At 47.0% G+C, this 18,987-nt stretch overlaps 1 protein-coding gene across 2 annotated transcripts in view; it reads right to left on the bottom strand.

The window, feature by feature from the left end:
* Positions 1 to 557: 557 nt before the first annotated feature.
* The window catches only part of carm1 (coactivator-associated arginine methyltransferase 1), a 29,873-nt gene continuing 11,443 nt past the window's right edge, over positions 558 to 18,987 (bottom strand). Inside the window, exons 3-16 of one of the 2 annotated variants that reach the window (XM_085785225.1) lie at positions 18,754 to 18,860; positions 17,940 to 18,044; positions 17,091 to 17,201; positions 14,929 to 15,106; positions 14,732 to 14,822; positions 9,626 to 9,707; positions 8,793 to 8,878; positions 8,568 to 8,657; positions 8,310 to 8,447; positions 6,321 to 6,410; positions 6,073 to 6,185; positions 4,863 to 4,940; positions 2,091 to 2,159; positions 558 to 1,975 (exon numbers count right to left, since the gene is read on the bottom strand). In XM_085785225.1, the coding sequence (XP_085641351.1) occupies positions 1,836 to 1,975; positions 2,091 to 2,159; positions 4,863 to 4,940; positions 6,073 to 6,185; positions 6,321 to 6,410; positions 8,310 to 8,447; positions 8,568 to 8,657; positions 8,793 to 8,878; positions 9,626 to 9,707; positions 14,732 to 14,822; positions 14,929 to 15,106; positions 17,091 to 17,201; positions 17,940 to 18,044; positions 18,754 to 18,860 (1,478 nt within the window). In that variant the 3' untranslated portion in view covers positions 558 to 1,835. Of the gene's footprint in view, positions 1,976 to 2,057; positions 2,160 to 4,862; positions 4,941 to 6,072; positions 6,186 to 6,320; positions 6,411 to 8,309; positions 8,448 to 8,567; positions 8,658 to 8,792; positions 8,879 to 9,625; positions 9,708 to 14,731; positions 14,823 to 14,928; positions 15,107 to 17,090; positions 17,202 to 17,939; positions 18,045 to 18,753; positions 18,861 to 18,987 lie in introns of both variants that reach the window. The other variant, XM_085785226.1, reaches the window with a different exon arrangement.

Raw genomic sequence — 18,987 nt, 5'->3', positions numbered from 1 at the left:
TTCGACTGACGGTGTTCTGCAATTCATATTCCCATCAGACTACAACGTTTCTAGACAGACACAGTGAGGTGCTCATGCCAGGTCATTCAGAACGGCTAAAAACACTTTTTTTTCCCCATTTAAATATGATCTCACAACACGTCTGAATCATTCTGAGGCTAAAAGACCCCGTTACTCAGGAGTCAGGGTCCAGTACAGATATATATACACAGAGTTAGCCTTGCTCCGTTGGACAAATCAGACTAATTATTCCCAGGAAATCCGTTTTTTTTTTCTTTTTTCTTTTTTTTTTTCTTTAATTGGCTGTAAGAGATGATAAAAAGTGTCACCAGGCTTTTTGTTCACTTTGGACGGTGCTCAGACCTGGCAACCCCACATCATGCATGAGGACAGGAGCTGGTTTTCATGAGGCTGCATGCGGACGCTGCACCCAGCTGCCTCCAACACAGCTGCTCCCAAACAAAAAGTCTCATTTCAAGGTGTTTTAGTGTAAACATAGAAACTACGACAGCTTTGGAGGTTGTTGTTTTTTTGATTTTTTTTTTTTGGATGGAGACGAGGGGTGGTGGTGGTGGTGGTGGAGGGGGGAGGGGCGTTTCCTAAACACGTCACAGGTCTGGATGTACACGAACATTTAAAGCAGCACTAAATTTATAATTTTTTTTATTTTACAGTAAATCCCTCGGTTCTTTCGTCTCGTCGCTTTTCCCGATTCCTCCTGTGGACGCACGGTGATGTCACTCCCTGGTAAAAAACAAAACAAAACAAAAACATGGAAGGTGACCAGCATTCTCCCAAAAACCTGATGTATACGTGAACCTTATGCGGAATGCATCGACACCACAGCCACACATCAGGTCAGTGACAGGGACTCTGATGGTTCGGTTTGTCCAAGTTCTCGTGTTCATAGAAAGCTTCACTTCTGATATATCTGCCTCTGCCTTAAAAAAAAAAAACAACAGATCATCTCTGTGGAGTGAACAGGGGGAAATATGTTCTGTGATTTAGAAGAACTGATACTTAAAACTGAACCATTCGGCGTGGTGAGAGTCAGTCTCTTGAGAGAAGAGCGGAGAGGCCTTTGAAGAGAAGAGTCTGATATGAAAAAAGCCCAGATGGTCGAGTTGATGATGATAAAAGTGTCCAACAACTACACAAGTGAAAAGCGAGGCGAGGCGAGGCGAGGCGAGGCGAGGCGAGGAGAGGGGCATTATGGGAAACGGACTGATGCTGGTATCTGGCAAGAAGTTAGGTTCTCTGGGGGGGAGAGAAGGGGCAACACTTTGGGATCACAATGACGTTTAAAAACAAAAAGAAAAGAAAAAAAAAAGAGGGGCAGGGTGGGGGGTGGAGGGACTGAGAAGGGGCGGGGGGGGTGGGGGGGGGGGTGTCTCAGCTGTGCATGTGCTGCAGTCCAATGAATCCAAGGAGGGGGGGGGGGTTTCAGCTGTGAGCAGGACAAGAGTCTGGACGGATGTGAGAGCGTTTGACTGTCTGTATCGTTCATATAGTGATGGACTGAACGGAGGAGAGTGTGGGGGACCAGCGGGGTGGGGGGGGTGGGGGGGAGTGGGGGTAGGGGGTGGGGGGTGGGGGGGGGCTCGTGCCTGCACAGCACTGGATTTGGTATACTGGTTTTGGCTGCGGATCGGTGGATCAGTCGGGAGCTGCAGGGCGGGTGGGCGGGCGGTGGACTGATGAAGGAAGGGGGGCGAGGTACATGGGGAAGGGGGTCGGAGGGATGGGGCGGGGCGGGGGGGCGGGGCGGGGGGAGTCTCTTGTCATGCAGGGGGACTGGGAGGTTTTGTCGAAGAGGTCTTGGCGAAGTCCTGGTCTTAACTGCCGTAATGCATGGTGTTGCTGGGGATGACCATAGGCGAGGCCATGGAGATGGCGGCGCCCCCCATGGTGAACTGGTTGGTGACGGGATAGTAAGTACCGCTGCTGCTGGGGCCCGACTGACCCGCCGTGGCTCCTGGGTGGAAGAGCAGAGCGTTACACTCAACATTCACACTGCACACGCTGGCACGGTGGATTCCAGTCGAGCTCAAACTGACTTCACTGTTGGCTTCCTGTACAGGTGGACATACCCTGGACAATGCCTGTGCTCATGATGGAGCCCATCCTGGAGTGGGTGTGGTTTACTATCCCCGTGTTCACTGTGGCGGGACAGAGGGAGAGCACGTCACTGTCTGCAGCGCAGCCACGCATCCACACATGCACAGGACCATTCTCTAAGGAAACGTTGTCACACTGTCTTATGGTTGTTACTCTCCAGTACACTGCATGAGCTCTGTGTATGTAAAAGGGATAGTTCAACATTTTGGCAAACTGGCCCATTGCCGTAATCCCTATAGTCACAGCAGTAGGTTCGTTACCTTTAATTCTCAGTGCAAGCTGTTTTAAGAACGGCGGAGCAGAGCTGTGAGCTGCTCAGAGCTACGCTACGGAGGCTCATTATGGGATTTCTTGGTTTCCCTCATCAAACTCATCAAATACACAATCCAACAACTCCAAAACATTCATTCACCACGCTATGAGATAATAACAGGACGTTACCAGACAGAGTTGTTTTAGAGGGAAATACAAAGACACGCATCAGCTGTTTTGCATGAATTTCCCTCTAAAACAACTCTGTCTGGTAACGTTGTGTTATTATCTCATAGCGTGGTGAATCTGCAGCTCACAACTTGTCCACCAGAGGGAAACCAAGAAATCCCATGAGCCTCCGTAGCGTAGCTCTGAGCAGCTCACGGCTCTGCTCCGCCGTTCTAAAAATAACTTGCACCAACAATTAAAGGTAACGAACCTACTGCTAAGACTATAGGGATTTGCCAAATTGTTGAACTATCCCTTTTATGTGCTGTACAAATACATGTGCACTGCCTAAATCAGGGGTGTCAAACGTGCGGCCCGCAGGCCACAAACAGCCCACCAGAGGGTCCAATTCAGCCACGTGTGAAAATTACATAGAAGACAGATGAGGTAACATATTGTTGAAATTTCTCTCACAAAATTTCAGGTTGTTGATAATGTTTTGTAAAATGACAGTTCATTAACTGTTAAAGGGATAGTCCGGTGTTACGTTTAACCCATGGCCGATCGCACCATGAGACAGAGTAGATAGAACCCCCCCCCCCCCTCCAGAGATCAAGTTTGGCGAACACAAACTTCTCCAGTTGTAGCGACATCAGCACAGACAGACACACAGCAAATACTGCTGTCTTTGTAGCCAAGAGGCAAGCTCATTCATAAAAGCCACAAATAATGATCAGATTACCGTCGATTACCGAACGCAGTAGAAAAGTCCAGTGACGTTTAGTTCCAAAAACGCACACATGCTTTGCTGACTGTGGAAGTTTGAGCAACTCAACTCCGTTCATTTCCCTGTCAACACTGGCTAGTTATTGTTAGAAACAGAGAGAGAAGACGGATAGGAACAATGATGCATTCTGTAATCGACTTGTCAGGCCTTTCCTACAACAACGAGTGGGTGAGTTCTGTTTTTATCTTCTGCAAATACAAACCAGGCAAAGCTAGCAGTATTATGTACTGGGACCCTGTTTGTACATGTTGACCAAGTCTGGTGCTGTTCTGAGCATTGTTTGTGGCTACGAGTGGCTTTTTTGATCGCGGTTGGCTCTTAGCTTCAAGACAGCAGTATTTTGCCGTCTGTCTGTGCTGACGTCGCTACAACTAGAAAAGTTTGCGGTCGGCGAACTTGATCTCTGGAGGGATTATTCTACTCTGTCTCGTGGTGCAATAGACCATGCTGAAATATCCCTTTAACATCTTAATAATGTACTTGTACTCATTTGCAATAAAACAAAGGGAAACATTTAGAATTCTTGTTATCTACAGGTTATCGTGCTGTTATTTTACTGGTGTGACCCAGTTGAGATCAAATTGCACTGCCCTGTATGTGGCCTCTGAGTTAAAATAAGTTTGACACCCCTGGCCTAAATGCTCTGAGGCAAGTTCTTACTGACGCATCACAACACAACACTTTTGTCTGCCTGCAGACTGTGAATGAACTGATCTAAAATTAGTTTTACTGTTGTTGGTTCCTTGTTCTTGACGTTGTACTAGTGTGACCATGTTGTGTACATTCACTAAATACATAAATCAAGTGGGAGATTCAGACACCAAACTCTCCCTCCCTTACCTAAACACATGTAAAAGATCAAGCTTTTACACAACACAGCCCCTCTACCATTTAACTTATATTTACTTGTCACATGAGTTTACATGTTATCTATTTATTCGGAAGTCTAGATGGAATCTAAAATGTTATATCAAGAAAGAAGAAAACAAAAATCTAACCTCAATGTTCTATGTACTGTGTAAATAATTATATACTGTATATCCTAAATAAATATGATTCTGTCGTAACCAATGCTGCTAATAAACAGCAAAGTTCAAAGGTTTATTTGTTTCATGTGAACGTACGATGTGACGGTGGCAAAGCAGTGAAATGAGGGTCAGACTGAGCAGCAGGGCAGACTGCGAAAAAAAAGATATATTATATATATATAAAGTCAATACTGTGAGAAAGATTCTACTGGCTAGGAAACAGCGTGATATGCAGTGTTATCAAATACTGATCCAAACCTGTCAGTGATTAATCTGAGTCACACCGACCTACACTACACTACACTACACTACACTACACTACACTACACTACACTACACTACACTACTCTACACTACACTACACTACACTACACTACACTACACTACACTACACTACACTACTCTACACTGACCTACACTAGCAGCAGCATCTCTTCTATTGTCATGCACGTCTGCACCACATTCTGGTCCATGCGCTACAGCCGAGCCAGCAGCAGCGGGGTTCGTACCTAGAGGGATGAGGTTGTTGTGAGACACCGCCGCGCCGCTGCCGATGACTGTACTGAGGTCATAAGCTGCAGGCATCCCTGGAGGGACAGACAGACAACACAGCCATAAACATCTACCCAAAGGCTGGCTTTAAAACACATTTAACTGTGGAGGGACGTGAGGCTGGGTTTTTTTTTTAATAAGAGTCTCTCACAGCAAGTGAAACAATATAAACAATCACTGTGGCACTGTGGATGGTGTCCCAGTGGTAGTTCTCATTACACTGCATTATATACGTACATGTACACAGAATACAGACAAGGAGGAAGGAAAAACACACTGAAACTACTTCTACTACTACAATCACAAACAGGTAGCAGGTATCAGTAAAGTCCAGATGGATGTGTTGTAAACAGTATCGGGCACATTACCTTTAAAAAGTAATGTTGCTTGTTTTGTATTTCACAATTAAAAAAACAAAGACGTGTACAAAAGGTTTAGTTTGAAAGGTTCACACTTAAATCTGCTTTAATGTAAACAAACAGGAAGTGAATGTTTCGATTTAATTTTCTTTTATAAAATGTGAGCTCAATAAATCCAAATGTGATACTTTATAGAGGGGGAGGGGGGGGGGTTGTTCCCCAAAAATTAAGTTAGTTACTACATTCTAAAAGTAACTAACCACCAGGAAAAGTAACTATTACGTTAGTTTTTTATAAAATGTTCAAATATTTCAACTTACTTGGACTCGCCCCCCTAACCTCCTGTTTATCTGGAGCTAACCAACTCACCGTGCGGAGGAATACTGAGTGAGTTGGTTCGTTCCAGGTTGACAAGTTGATGGACTGAACAAATGTGTGTATAACATACTCTTAGACAGGAGTATCGTTTTGTGGTGGGACTTCCTGAGTCAAGTAACGGCGCATTTCATTGTCGGTGTCGGTAACGGTGCTGTAACGGGGGGAAACTAACTTTCTTTGACTACTTGTTTCTGAATAAAAGTAGCACCGTTATTCCCATCGCTGGTTGTAAAGCTGCCTTGGAGTGCTTCAGTGTAGATACATAGATAAAGAATGTGTGAAGACTTTCTCATGTCGACACAAAGAAGGCAGTGAATGCAGCACTGGCTCTAATGGACTGTGATGTAACGCCTCCAGAAACCTCAGGATCGTTTCAAACTCGAGTATCTGTATCCCTAACAACTGGACCAGTGTTTGTATGTGTGTTCACCTGATACAGCCATCCCCTGACTCATGCTGTAGGCTGCCCCCGTGTTCCACATATTCTCAGAAGGGGAGGTGTAGTGTGAGCCAGGAGGAGGGTTGGGGGTGGTGCCTGTGTACCTGCAAAACAGACATGCACACGTTTGATATGAGAGGGACGGACGGACGGACGGACCCGCTTCGACGCTCACGCGGCGGATTCAACGTTACGCACAAGTGTGTGTTTTTTTCCCGGGTTTGGAGAAAGGGTCTCACCTGAAAAAGGGGTTCTTCAAGTCCAGGAGGTTACTGGACTTTGATCCTGTCTGGTCCACCTGGGCAACAATACTGATGTCATAGCTTTGTCTGTGGGGGGAGGAGATCGACGACGTGTTATTTCATGAATTCATATCAGTCACATACTGTGAAACACCGACTCCAGGACCCGGTGCATAGGCCGGGACATTCAAAGGTTTTCTGACATTTCTGGGAGTATGACAGTCTGCCCTCTTACTGAGAGTGACAGGTCAGTCTATCACATCTATATGTTTAAAGGGATAGTAGCATTTTTTTAAAGTGTGGTTGTATGATCTACAAATAGTCCCTAAGTACTTTAATTGCAGTAGAAGACTCTCTGCACTCCTCCCGTTAGCAACGCCAGCCCATAATAGCCCTGCCCAGAGATTTACAACATACAGTGTTGTGAACAGACCCAAAGAAACGGCCTATTTTCACGGCCTAAAAGAGGTTTTACCTGAAAAAAATACACAGTTCCATTGTTCGCTATAATATAATTTTTTCCAGCCCTTCAAAGTGCAGGAAAAACACAGTTTTTATTTGGACCTAACCAACTGCTGATCGGCGGGCGCTAACCCTGGGCGGAGGGATACGTGAGTTGGTTAGGTCGCAAAAATAGGCCGTTTCTTTGGGTCTGTTCACAACACTGTATGTTGTAAACCTCTGGGCAGGGCTATTATGGGCTGGCGTTGCTAACGGGAGGAGTGCAGAGAGTCTTCTACTGCAATTAAAGTACTTAGGGGCTATTTGGAGATCATACAACCCCACTTTAAAAAAATGCTACTATCCCTTTAATGTGAAGCTATAGGTAGCAGCCTGGCAACAGGAGAACAGCCATCCCAGCTCTGTCCGCACACAGACACGAGCTCAGTCGTTTTGGTGTCATTATCTCCGTTTCATCTCAACAGAAACCAAAATGTGAAACCACCACGGTTACAGTGAGGGGAAGTGCCCGGCTATTTATTTACCAGGTACACCAACTTCCTGGAGCCTCGTCATCGCTGCGAGGTTGCCAGGCGACCGGCAGGCAGGCAGAGACTCTGAGAAGTTGATGTGCCGGGCCAAGAAATGACTTGGCAGAGTGAAGCGCTGAAGGTGTGGGGTTACGCAATGAATGAAGAGATGACAGAGGGAAAATATTTCAACATGTGAAACCTTGGAGCAAAACCAAACACAGCAACCGACTTCAAACTGTTGCTGCTTTCAGCTTTCAGATTTTATTCATATTTTTTGTTTGACTTGGCTGGCGGCCTGACTGTGGAACTATTTAAAAGCACTTTTTCGGTGACTTCCTCCAGTGTGGTTACCGTGGATACCTACAACGCCGAACATCCTTTAACTTTTCAGTAAGTTTCAGTAAAGCGTTGTGTGTTTCTATGAATGAACTGAAACTGAAGAACACCATCGGTGCTTTGTTGTTGTTCCTGTTTCTCTGTGAACAGTTGAATGGATTTCACTGCTGTGCCGTCGTTGTTGTTGTGTGTTGTGTGTTCATTCAATCAATGTCCTCTTTAAAGGGATAGTTCAACATTTTGGCAAATTGGCCCATTGCCATAATAACAAATCTACTGCTATGACTATAGGTATTATGGCAATGGGCCAATTTGCCAAAATGTTGAACTATCCCTTTTAAGGGGACCTGTTATGCTTTTCCAGCTTTTTCGGACTCATTAATATGTTTAAAATGTTTGATACTTGTTCTAAAGGACATGAAAGTGCCATATCATGAGGTAGGCATGTTGGTGAAGTAATCCCCGGGGGCAGTTTCAGGAGCTCTGAACCGCTGCAAATGCTCCAGTTTAGAGAGTTTTTTTCTAAAGTCTCATTTTGGGAGTACACACACAGCTTGGATGTTTTGTTTTTTTATCGATCGAAACTTTCAATGTCCAATATCACATTAAAAGCCCCTGAAATGAGCAGAATCGGTCCTCTTTAAGTCATGTTTCCAGCTGCACACAGCTTCCATACCTCTTGTTGGCCACCAGCATGGCGGTGCCGGACAGAGTGTCCCCGGCCTTGGTGAAGAGGGGAGACTGCAGCAGACAGCGCACCTGGTACCAGTGGGTGAGCGGCTCTGTGGGCGCCGTGGACAGCCATACTGCCATCCTGCAGGGGGGGGGGGGGGGGGCAGACAGACAGACAGACAGGTCGTGGTGTGAGGACAAGACGCTTAGAAGGAACCGACTCGGTGAATTTCTAAAGACTCGACACGTGTCTGGAACTTACGCTGATCCCATAAATGCCACATCGAACCAGAAAGCCAGACCGTGGACCAGGCCTGAGTGCATCATGTGGAACTTAAAGGGAATCTCTATCCTGTGGGTCAGAACAAAGCAGGTCCATTACACATTACACACACATTTAATATGTGTTAAATACACACACAAGCAACCACACACACACACACACACACACACACACACACACACACACACACACACACACACACACCTGTAAAGATCCTCTTCTTTGGCCTCCAGGAAGTTGACTGTGTATTTGACCGACTTGGCCATCAGGATACGGATATCAAACGTGTCCTGTGGGGAGAAGTTCCGGCTCGTCACACAAGACTGAAGCACAACAACACAGCTCGCACAACTCACACCACTCAGCCACTACCAGAGGACGCCCCGTTAACACACAGGATCAGGAAGCAAAGTAACAGCAGCATGGACCTACAGCAGTAAACAGTACCACACAACTGGCAGGGTCAGTTTAAGTCAAACAAAGCTAAACTGCATTTCTGGGCCACAACCACAAAAATTAAACTTTGCTGTGTCTAGAAAAATTCATTAAAAAAGTCAATTTGTCTCTAAATAAGATTCCCACAGACCACACTGGTTTTTAGGATGTATTCAGACATGTAGCTTGTTTCATTTGCTTACAATTCAGGGGCTAAAGCAATACGAGTGTTGCATTTTTCTTTTGTGTTCACATGGTAACAGTCCCAAGCGGTTCAAAGTTGTGTTCTCTCATTGATCAGAAATCTTACCCAGACAGCGGAGGAAGAGTCTACCCCGGGAAAAAGACAACCATGGAACATCAGCAGCGTGTGTGTGTGTGTGTGTCTAGTTTGTTAGTTGTGTGGCTTGCTGAGTTGATAACGCTCTCGGACGTGGAAGCGAGCCAAGACCAGCCCTGCTCGGCGATCTGGGCCCGCTTGTTTTCTGCAGCATCTCAGCCTGACGAGCGACTGAATTCACCCTGAGACTGTGCGTTTGCCACAGACATGTCGTGAATTATCAAGTGTACAGTTGGGTGTGTGTTGTTGAGTGTCGACGTACCACGATGGGCTGGCGGAAGTACTCGTCCACAGCTGCCCCCCGCAGGGCAGAGAGGTCTACGCCGTGGAAGGAGGGCTGGTACCTGAGAGACAACAGAGAGAAGAATGTTTCAGAAATACATAGAAGTACATTTGGCTCAACCTCACAATAATTCATCTGAATGAAGACACGCAACAAAGCACAGACACCAGCCTGTGATCAAAACCTCTACTGCTTTGTTTTACCTCTACCGGTGGATTGTCAGCAGTGTTTTTATGAATGGATACACAGTCTGTTAGTACTGTACATGTCACCGTAAGCACAAAAGTGTTGGTAAAGCTCCACATGCTGCTGTCAGCAGTTTCACCGCTTCCCTGATGGAGTTTTGCAATAACCTGAGAACGAGCTTAGAAATGAGCCGCCAGAGGCAGAGGAGAAGACGACGACGACGTGTGTGTGTCTGTGGCTCACCACCACAGACACACACACACACACAGACACTGCAGGATCTTTACTTCTTTAATCTGCTCTGAACACGTCCACAGCTGCTCAGCCACACAGCTCCAACAGCTCCAACAGCTTCACTTTGTAGTTTCTCGGGGAAATTGGCTGCATGATAATTGCGACACGACACCCGAGGGGAACAGGAGTTCCACAATATAAAAGAAGCGACTAATTGTCAGAGGGGCTGAGCGAGCCAACCAGGATGACGACGGGAGCGTGTTGATGGAGATGCAGTCCTGTAACGAATTAAAGACGAGGAAGAAGAAGAGCAGCATCGGGGAGAAGGAGGTTGACGGTGACGTTGCAGAGGTGTGAGATGAAGCGTGGCTGCTGGAGGAGGCCGAGCTGGAATCACCGAAGATACGGGTCAAACTACGAGTCAGAGGGACGGACCAAGAGGGGAGATACAGGTCAAACTACGAGCCAGAGGGACGGACCAAGAGGGGAGATACGGGTCAAACTACAGGCCAGAGTGACGGACCAAGAGGGGAGATACGGGTCAAACTACAGGCCAGAGTGACGGACCAAGAGGGGAGATACGGGTCAAACTACAGGCCAGAGTGACGGACCAAGAGGGGAGATACAGGTCAAACTACAGGCCAGAGTGACGGACCAAGAGGGGAGATACAGGTCAAACTACGAGTCAGAGGGACGGACCAAGAGGGGAGATACAGGTCAAACTACGAGTCAGAGGGACGGACCAAGAGGGGAGATACAGGTCAAACTACGAGTCAGAGGGACGGACCAAGAGGGGAGATACAGGTCAAACTACAGGCCAGAGTGACGGACCAAGAGGGGAGATACAGGTCAAACTACAGGCCAGAGTGACGGACCAAGAGGGGAGATACGGGTCAAACTACAGGCCAGAGTGACGGACCAAGAGGGGAGATACGGGTCAAACTACGAGCCAGAGTGACGGACCAAGAGGGGAGATACAGGTCAAACTACGAGTCAGAGGGACGGACCAAGAGGGGAGATACAGGTCAAACTACAGGCCAGAGTGACGGACCAAGAGGGGAGATACAGGTCAAACTACGAGCCAGAGTGACGGACCAAGAGGGGAGATACAGGTCAAACTACGAGCCAGAGTGACGGACCAAGAGGGGAGATACAGGTCAAACTACGAGCCAGAGTGACGGACCAAGAGGGGAGATACAGGTCAAACTACGAGTCAGAGTGACGGACCAAGAGGGGAGATACAGGTCAAACTACGAGCGGAGATACGGGTCAAACTACGAGCCAGAGTGACGGACCAAGAGGGGAGATACGGGTCAAACTACGAGCCAGAGTGACGGACCAAGAGGGGAGATACGGGTCAAACTACGAGCTAGAGTGACGGACCAAGAGGGGAGATACGGGTCCAACTACAGGCCAGAGGGACGAACCAAGAGGGGAGATACGGGTCAAACTACTAGTCAGAGGGACGGACCAAGAGGGGAGATACGGGTCAAACTACGAGCTAGAGGGACGAACCAAGAGGGGAGATACGGGTCAAACTACTAGTCAGAGGGACGGACCAAGAGGGGAGATACGGGTCAAACTACGAGCTAGAGTGACGGACCAAGAGGGGAGATACGGGTCAAACTACAGGTCAGAGGGACGGACCAAGAGGGGAGATACGGGTCAAACTACAGGCCAGAGGGACGGACCAAGAGGGGAGATACGGGTCAAACTACCAGCCAGAGTGACGGACCAAGAGGGGAGATACAGGTCAAACTACGAGTCAGAGGGACGGACCAAGAGGGGAGATACAGGTCAAACTACAGGCCAGAGGGACGGACCAAGAGGGGAGATACAGGTCAAACTACAGGCCAGAGGGACGGACCAAGAGGGGAGATACAGGTCAAACTACAGGCCAGAGGGACGGACCAAGAGGGGAGATACAGGTCAAACTACAGGCCAGAGGGACGGACCAAGAGGGGAGATACAGGTCAAACTACGAGTCAGAGTGACGGACCAAGAGGGGAGATACGGGTCAAACTACCAGCCAGAGTGACGGACCAAGAGGGGAGATACAGGTCAAACTACGAGTCAGAGTGACGGACCAAGAGGGGAGATACGGGTCAAACTACCAGTCAGAGGGACGGACCAAGAGGGGAGATACGGGTCAAACTACCAGCCAGAGTGACGGACCAAGAGGGGAGATACAGGTCAAACTACAGGCCAGAGGGACGGACCAAGAGGGGAGATACAGGTCAAACTACGAGCCAGAGGGACGGACCAAGAGGGGAGATACAGGTCAAACTACGAGCCAGAGGGACGGACCAAGAGGGGAGATACAGGTCAAACTACAGGCCAGAGGGACGGACCAAGAGGGGAGATACAGGTCAAACTACAGGCCAGAGGGACGGACCAAGAGGGGAGATACAGGTCAAACTACAGGCCAGAGGGACGGACCAAGAGGGGAGATACAGGTCAAACTACAGGCCAGAGGGACGGACCAAGAGGGGAGATACAGGTCAAACTACGAGCCAGAGTGACGGACCAAGAGGGGAGATACAGGTCAAACTACAGGCCAGAGGGACGGACCAAGAGGGGAGATACAGGTCAAACTACAGGCCAGAGGGACGGACCAAGAGGGGAGATACAGGTCAAACTACAGGCCAGAGGGACGGACCAAGAGGGGAGATACAGGTCAAACTACAGGCCAGAGGGACGGACCAAGAGGGGAGATACAGGTCAAACTACAGGCCAGAGTGACGGACCAAGAGGGGAACACACCAGGACCCAATGAACATACAGGATTCTAACGCTGATCAGCTGGATCTCCTGCACACTGGGACTGAGGCCACGAAGCTCCTGCCAAACATCTGTCCATGTTTTTGAAACTAAAGATGTGGTTTTAAAAACAGCTCGGCACAGACGTGGGTTTGTAGTTCATGACAAAGTGTTTCTACACCACAGCCCCCGATGGAGGATCAGGATGGACGGAGGAGGAAGAGGAGCCACAGACAGCAGAGAGCTGCAGCCCAGCAGAGGTCCAGCTGCAGCAGCAGGAGGGATATCAGGGGGTCCAGCTGCAGCCGGCCACTGTGCAGAGGGTCCACACACACACACACACACACACACACACACACACACACACACAGGGCTGCAGCACCACGCAGCAGACACGGCCCTGTTCTCACAGCAGAGCAGAGCTTTTCTCCACCTGTCTCCTCTCAGACCGCTACGGGATGAAGGACTGGAGCTCCACGGCCGGTCACCAACCCACCCACAGCGATACACTCATCACACTCCTCACACGGCTCCACGGCCCCACAGCAGAGCTGAATGATACTGAAAAAACTGGCTTTTTTCCTGCAGTATATATTGCATTATTAAAAAATACAACACAACATCTACATATTTCGGACGTTGACCTTCTTTTGGAGACTAAATCTTCCATTCCCATTTCTCCCTGTGTGTGCGTTGGGTGCGTGAATGTGTGTGTGAATGGTTAGCTTTCAAGCACTATGTCCAGTGTTGTATCAATGTGTGGGAAATGGGTGAACGTAGGGCCCTATGATTTCCGCCATCACGGAATTGACCCTTCGCCAACTCCTCCCACAAACGGCTATTGTCCAATCCTACGTTAGCAACCGTAACTATAGGCCTGGCAAGCTTTTGGCAGTGGAAGAGGAACGCATGTCAATAATCATAATATTAATATCAATAAATTTAAAGTAATTTTCTATTTAATTTGTGTACATTTTAGTCATTCACATTAAAGCCCCAGTCTGTAACTTATTTGGCTTTTTATGATCAAAAATCCAACCTGTCTTTCATAAATCTGTATTTGACTGAAGGTGAATCACAGCTGCATCCAAATGAAAGCTTTCTGGTTCCTTAGAATGAGTTGTTACAAGTCGTTACAAATACATAAGTGGGCGACGCACCGAACCGAGGCGGCCATGTTGCATCGTGACCGTAGGTAACCACGGAAACGGCCTGTTAAAACTGTCACCACTGTGTAGTGTGAGGAAGGACGGAGGCATCGGTGTTGCATTCAGGTGCAGTCAGGCAGACGGCCGTCGGCAAACCAACCGGATGTCATTTTACTAAAACAATACCACATCACCATGACAACATGTTGTCAGGCCTGTATTGTTTTGCCTCGTGCTGGCGGACCACTTGTTTATCCTGTTACATGCAGCGTCTGTTGTCTGTCTGACGTCTGCCCCATTTCACCTGAATGCAACATCAAGAATACGTTCAGATATGCAACCGCACCGCTAGATGGGGGGAATTCCTACACATTTACCTTTAAGAACAAACTCTTTGGTAGTGAAACAAGAGTAAAAGGTAAAAAATGGAATTCCCAAAAATTAAAACGGAATTTGGGAAAAAATGAAACAGATTTTATAGAGCCCTGTGAATGTGAGATACAGTGTGAAGCGCTTTGAGTGGTCACAGTGACTAGAGAAGCGCTATATAAGTCTAAGTCCATTTACCATTTCAAAAACAGAGAAAACATTGCACCTTCCTGCGATGTGACTATTGCACATGTGCACACTGCGATTGTGATGCTCAAACGATACACGGTGCAGCTACAGCATCCCATCATTACAGCTGATTCATCAACAACAACACAACACAAAGGTAGTTATCAACTTGCAGAGCCTTTGCCCCTCCCCTCCTCACCAGAAGTTGGCCTTGGTGAACTGCTCCATGTAGAGCTGCTCGTCTGTGAAGGGGGCCAGGTGGACGTCACCGATGGTGGGGAACATTTTACCTGCAACACACACACACACACACACACACACACAGAGGAGTCAAGTCAAAACCAGAATCTAACAACACAGAACAAGACGACTCCTCGGTGCTTCACAGCGCCTCACCGTTGGGTTTGAGGAACTTCTTGGCGTGCAGGTAGCTCTCCAGCATGCGCTCGTTGAACAGCATGTAGCCCATCGGCTCTGAGATGATGATGTCGACCTGCTCCGGCAGCGTCACCTCCTCCACCTTGCCCGGGATCACCACCACGCGCTCTCCTAGACGGTTGCTGTTCACCAGCACCTGCAGGGGGCAGAGGAGCATTCACTGAGGCTGGGAATCGGTAGGAACCAGCTACTTTACTTTACTCGTTTACAATTATAGTGAAGTATTTTAAAGGGGACATATTATCCTCATTTCTGCTTCTTGACATGGTACCTTGATGTCTAAAAGTAATGTTAGTAACAGGCTTTGGTCAGAAAAACAGCTGGTTCTCTACACACCAGTTTCACAGCCCTGCTCTAAACGGTCGGTTTACAGTCTTCGCTCTGGTAGCTGAGCTAACCACGGTAACCATGGGAGCGAGGGCTTGAATATTCACATCACCCGGCTTGTGATGTAATAAGCCGGGTGAAATTAAAACGGCTTGTTAAGAGACACATTTTCAGACTATGGTAGTTTACAAAATGTTGACGTAGTTGTCAAAACTTACATTTAAGGGGTGAGGAGGCACTCTGGATACACAAATACACATACTAAAGCTATGAAAAAGTGAGTTTTGCATAATATGTCCCCTTTAAGGAGTTGAAAACAAAAAAAAAACACATAATGAAGCTGAGGGAGAAAACAAAAAATGAAAAGAGCCCAATCAGCAGCAGAGAGGTGATGTGGTGAATGAGGTGAAGTGGCCCAAATCCAATCTTTTCCTCTCAAGTGGCAGAGATCAATCTGTAACATGAATGTGTAAACGGACAAATACACATGGAATCGGAGAGTGTCAGATCAGATTCAGGCCCCCGTGATATGTGGAAATAAATCAGATACTAATCGGATATCTGCCAATACGTCTGTAGTCTAAACAGACAGGTCAGATCTTTCCTGGCAATGTTTTTTTCCTCACTAGTTCTTGTTTTAGTTCTTGTTTTCATACAACATTCATTTATGTGCAGACCGAGGGCAAGCGAGGGAGTGTGAAAGAGAGAGGCCACGACAGAAACACTAGATTTCACGCTTTCCTACCGGCAAAGACTGAAAGAGCCGATTAGAAATACATACACTACATGTCCACTTTGTAAACAGTGACGTGTTGGATATGAACTCTGAGCACTAGACTCACTTTCCTTTATAATTATTATGGAATTATAACGCAACCTAATAAATCTCCCGTCTTTAAAAAAAAAAGTTCAGTTATTTCCTCTTCACTGGGTTGTTTCACACAAGCAAAGCAGGTGTAAATGCAGATAGCAGATCTGCGTCACTTCTGACAGAACATGTAAATAGTCAGTCAAAAGAATCGGATAAAGGCAACAAAGCAGACGCACCTGTCATCACTGTTCCCTCTCAGGTGTTTTACTGCTCCACCTCTTTGCCCAGAAGACAAAAAAAGTTGCACACTCAAATATCCCAGACTAGTTTACTGTTTATTTCTCCCTCATGTGGCTTCGAATTGTGAAATGTCTGACCTTAACCGTGGTCTGTAGTGCAACTACAATTTAAGTTTTTGCTTGAGAATTATTATTACTGTTCATATCAAGATGCTTCTGTGCCAAGAGTTGATGACACCAACTTGATGTTAGTTATTTTTTTCATATTGTTCATATGGCAATAAATACAAAATCTATTTTGCCAAAACAGTATTGTATTTTGTTCCTGACCTAGATATGGAGCAGCCTAGGTAATGTTGTCAAAATAATCTGTTATTAATCATAATAGTAATAGCCAATAGTATTGATATTTGGAGTTGTAGAGGTGAGGCCAGAGCACCAGCATGTGGACGTACTGTGTTCGCTTAAACCGTCGCTCACAGTCGCTCAAGCAGCTCATCAGGGGAGTTGAATTTCTGCTCAGGAGGGAACATTGCCTGTCATGTGACCATTAGATGCAAACAAGTGCTTTTACTTCTTGTGTAGAAATTCTTTCAGCAACAGTAATCAATATTCTAGTACTGAGCCCATTGTGACACTAACAATATGTGTGTGTGTGTGTGTGTGTGTGTGTGTGTGTGTGTGTGTGTGTGTGTGTGTGTGTGTGTGTGTGTGTGTGTGTGTGTGTGTGTGTGTGTGTGTACCTCAGCGTGCTGTGCCATGGTGCTGGCCTCCACAGCGTAAACCTTCCTGGCTCCGGCTTGAGCTGCGAAGAAGGAGAGGATCCCCGAGCCACAGCCGACGTCCAGCACCACCTGGAGGACGAGGACAGAGAGAGAGAGACAGGACGTCACCGTCAGCAGCAGCAGCAGCAGCTCCAGGCCACAGGAACAGGCCTTTAAAACGAGGTGCTCCCTATGCAGACTGTGCAGATCTGTAGTCTATAATCTATCCTATCAGTTAAAGGCAAAAATGTCTCAAAATCTTAATAAAAAAAAAGAAATTCTTCCATTTAGGGAAAATGAAATAAAAAGTGCAGCTTGAGTTTTCCTTCAGTCAGCGCTCTCAACCATTGTAAACACACAATGAAACAGCTTTAAAACCTCCATTTCTCTCCCAGGCTGTAACGCGCCGACACCGCTGGCGGTGAGATTGGCTGAACAGCGTCATGTGACCCCGTCCCATAAAGGCTGGATAAGCAGCGCCGGTTCAAATAGAGACGCTCTGTCTCATTACCATACGGGGCAGAGGTGCAGGAGTGTCTGGGTGTGTCAGCGACCTGCAGGCTCCACAGTGGAGAGCAGCAAACACGTGCACAGTGTATAACATCACAGTGGCCGACCTCCTTCTGTGGGTTACTAATAAAAATAGTGCCATAAAAGCTTCGGTATGATTCATTGCATCTTTACCGCTCTTTAATCACGGCAGCTTTTTTTTTTTTGGCCTTTGGTCATTTGGAATTGGAAGAGCTACAAACGCTTGTGTCAACGCTCGGTGTGAACTGTTCAATTGAAAGCAGGCCCCGGCCTAAACGCCGACTGTATCCAGGTTACCTTGTCCTTGAAGTCGGTGTGGTTTTGGAGAATCGCCCGTTGGTAAGTCCCTGTCCGAACGTAGTCCTGCATCATGTTCTGTTGCTGGGAGAGGTAGCCATAAAACTGCAGAGACCAGAGAAACATTAACACCATGATGCTGCTTTTCTTCATCCATGATGACAGTGTTGAACAGGCCAACAATGAGGACTTAAAGGTCCAGTGTGTAATATTTCTCAAGGTTTAATCTGAATATACTGCCAATGAATATATTTGTATAAATGTATAAATCTGTTTGGGTTTCATAGCCTTATAACTCTTCTTTAATATATATACTATACATATAACAAGGGTCTTGCTTCGAAGAGTGTCGCCCTCTTGGGCCACCATGTTTGTACAGAATGGAAAATCCAGAAAAACCAGAGAGCACGTTTCAAGAGTTTCACATTCATAAACAAACAATAGATAAATAATAGAATCAGGATGCTATTTCCCCCTCATTTTACACACTGGACCTTTAATAATGAAATCATATTTGCTGTTTATAATAATTCTCAATATAAGAGGAAAACCATATGTTGGGAGATTCTCCAACTGGGAACTGGAGCTAAACTGAAGTTGTAATAGTTTATAGATGAACGGCTCTTTAAAAACACCAGTGGCTGTGTGGCAGCTGCAGTCCGACAGGCGACACTACAGACAGCCGGGGACAGAAGAGGTAAGGTCCCGCTAGGAGCAAACACATGCAAATTTAAATAAATCACCCCAGTGGCCATAAAGAGGGGGCGGGGAGAGGGACGGCACATGTCTACTGACAGGCACAGACAGGTCTCACCTGGAAGTACTGTACAGCAGAGGACTCCTCTGTTCTCTCACTGAAGACTGAGCGCTCGCCACTGTGCCCACGACAGTTCTTTAGGAGGTTATAAAAGGACTGAAAGTCTGCAGCACAACACAAACACACAAGACTACACATCACACTCTGTGTGGAGGGTCTCCAACACTCTGACTTCATGCATGCTGGGTCAACAGTTTGTTACCTGCCCCTTTAATGGGATAGTTCACCCAA

Source organism: Trachurus japonicus, chromosome 8 (genome assembly GCF_045865225.1).
Source record: "Trachurus japonicus isolate A0001 chromosome 8, Traja_1.0".
NCBI lineage: Eukaryota > Metazoa > Chordata > Actinopteri > Carangiformes > Carangidae > Trachurus > Trachurus japonicus.
The sequence above is the reverse complement of the archived record's forward strand: the minus strand, read 5'-3'. Positions and strand labels throughout refer to the sequence as shown.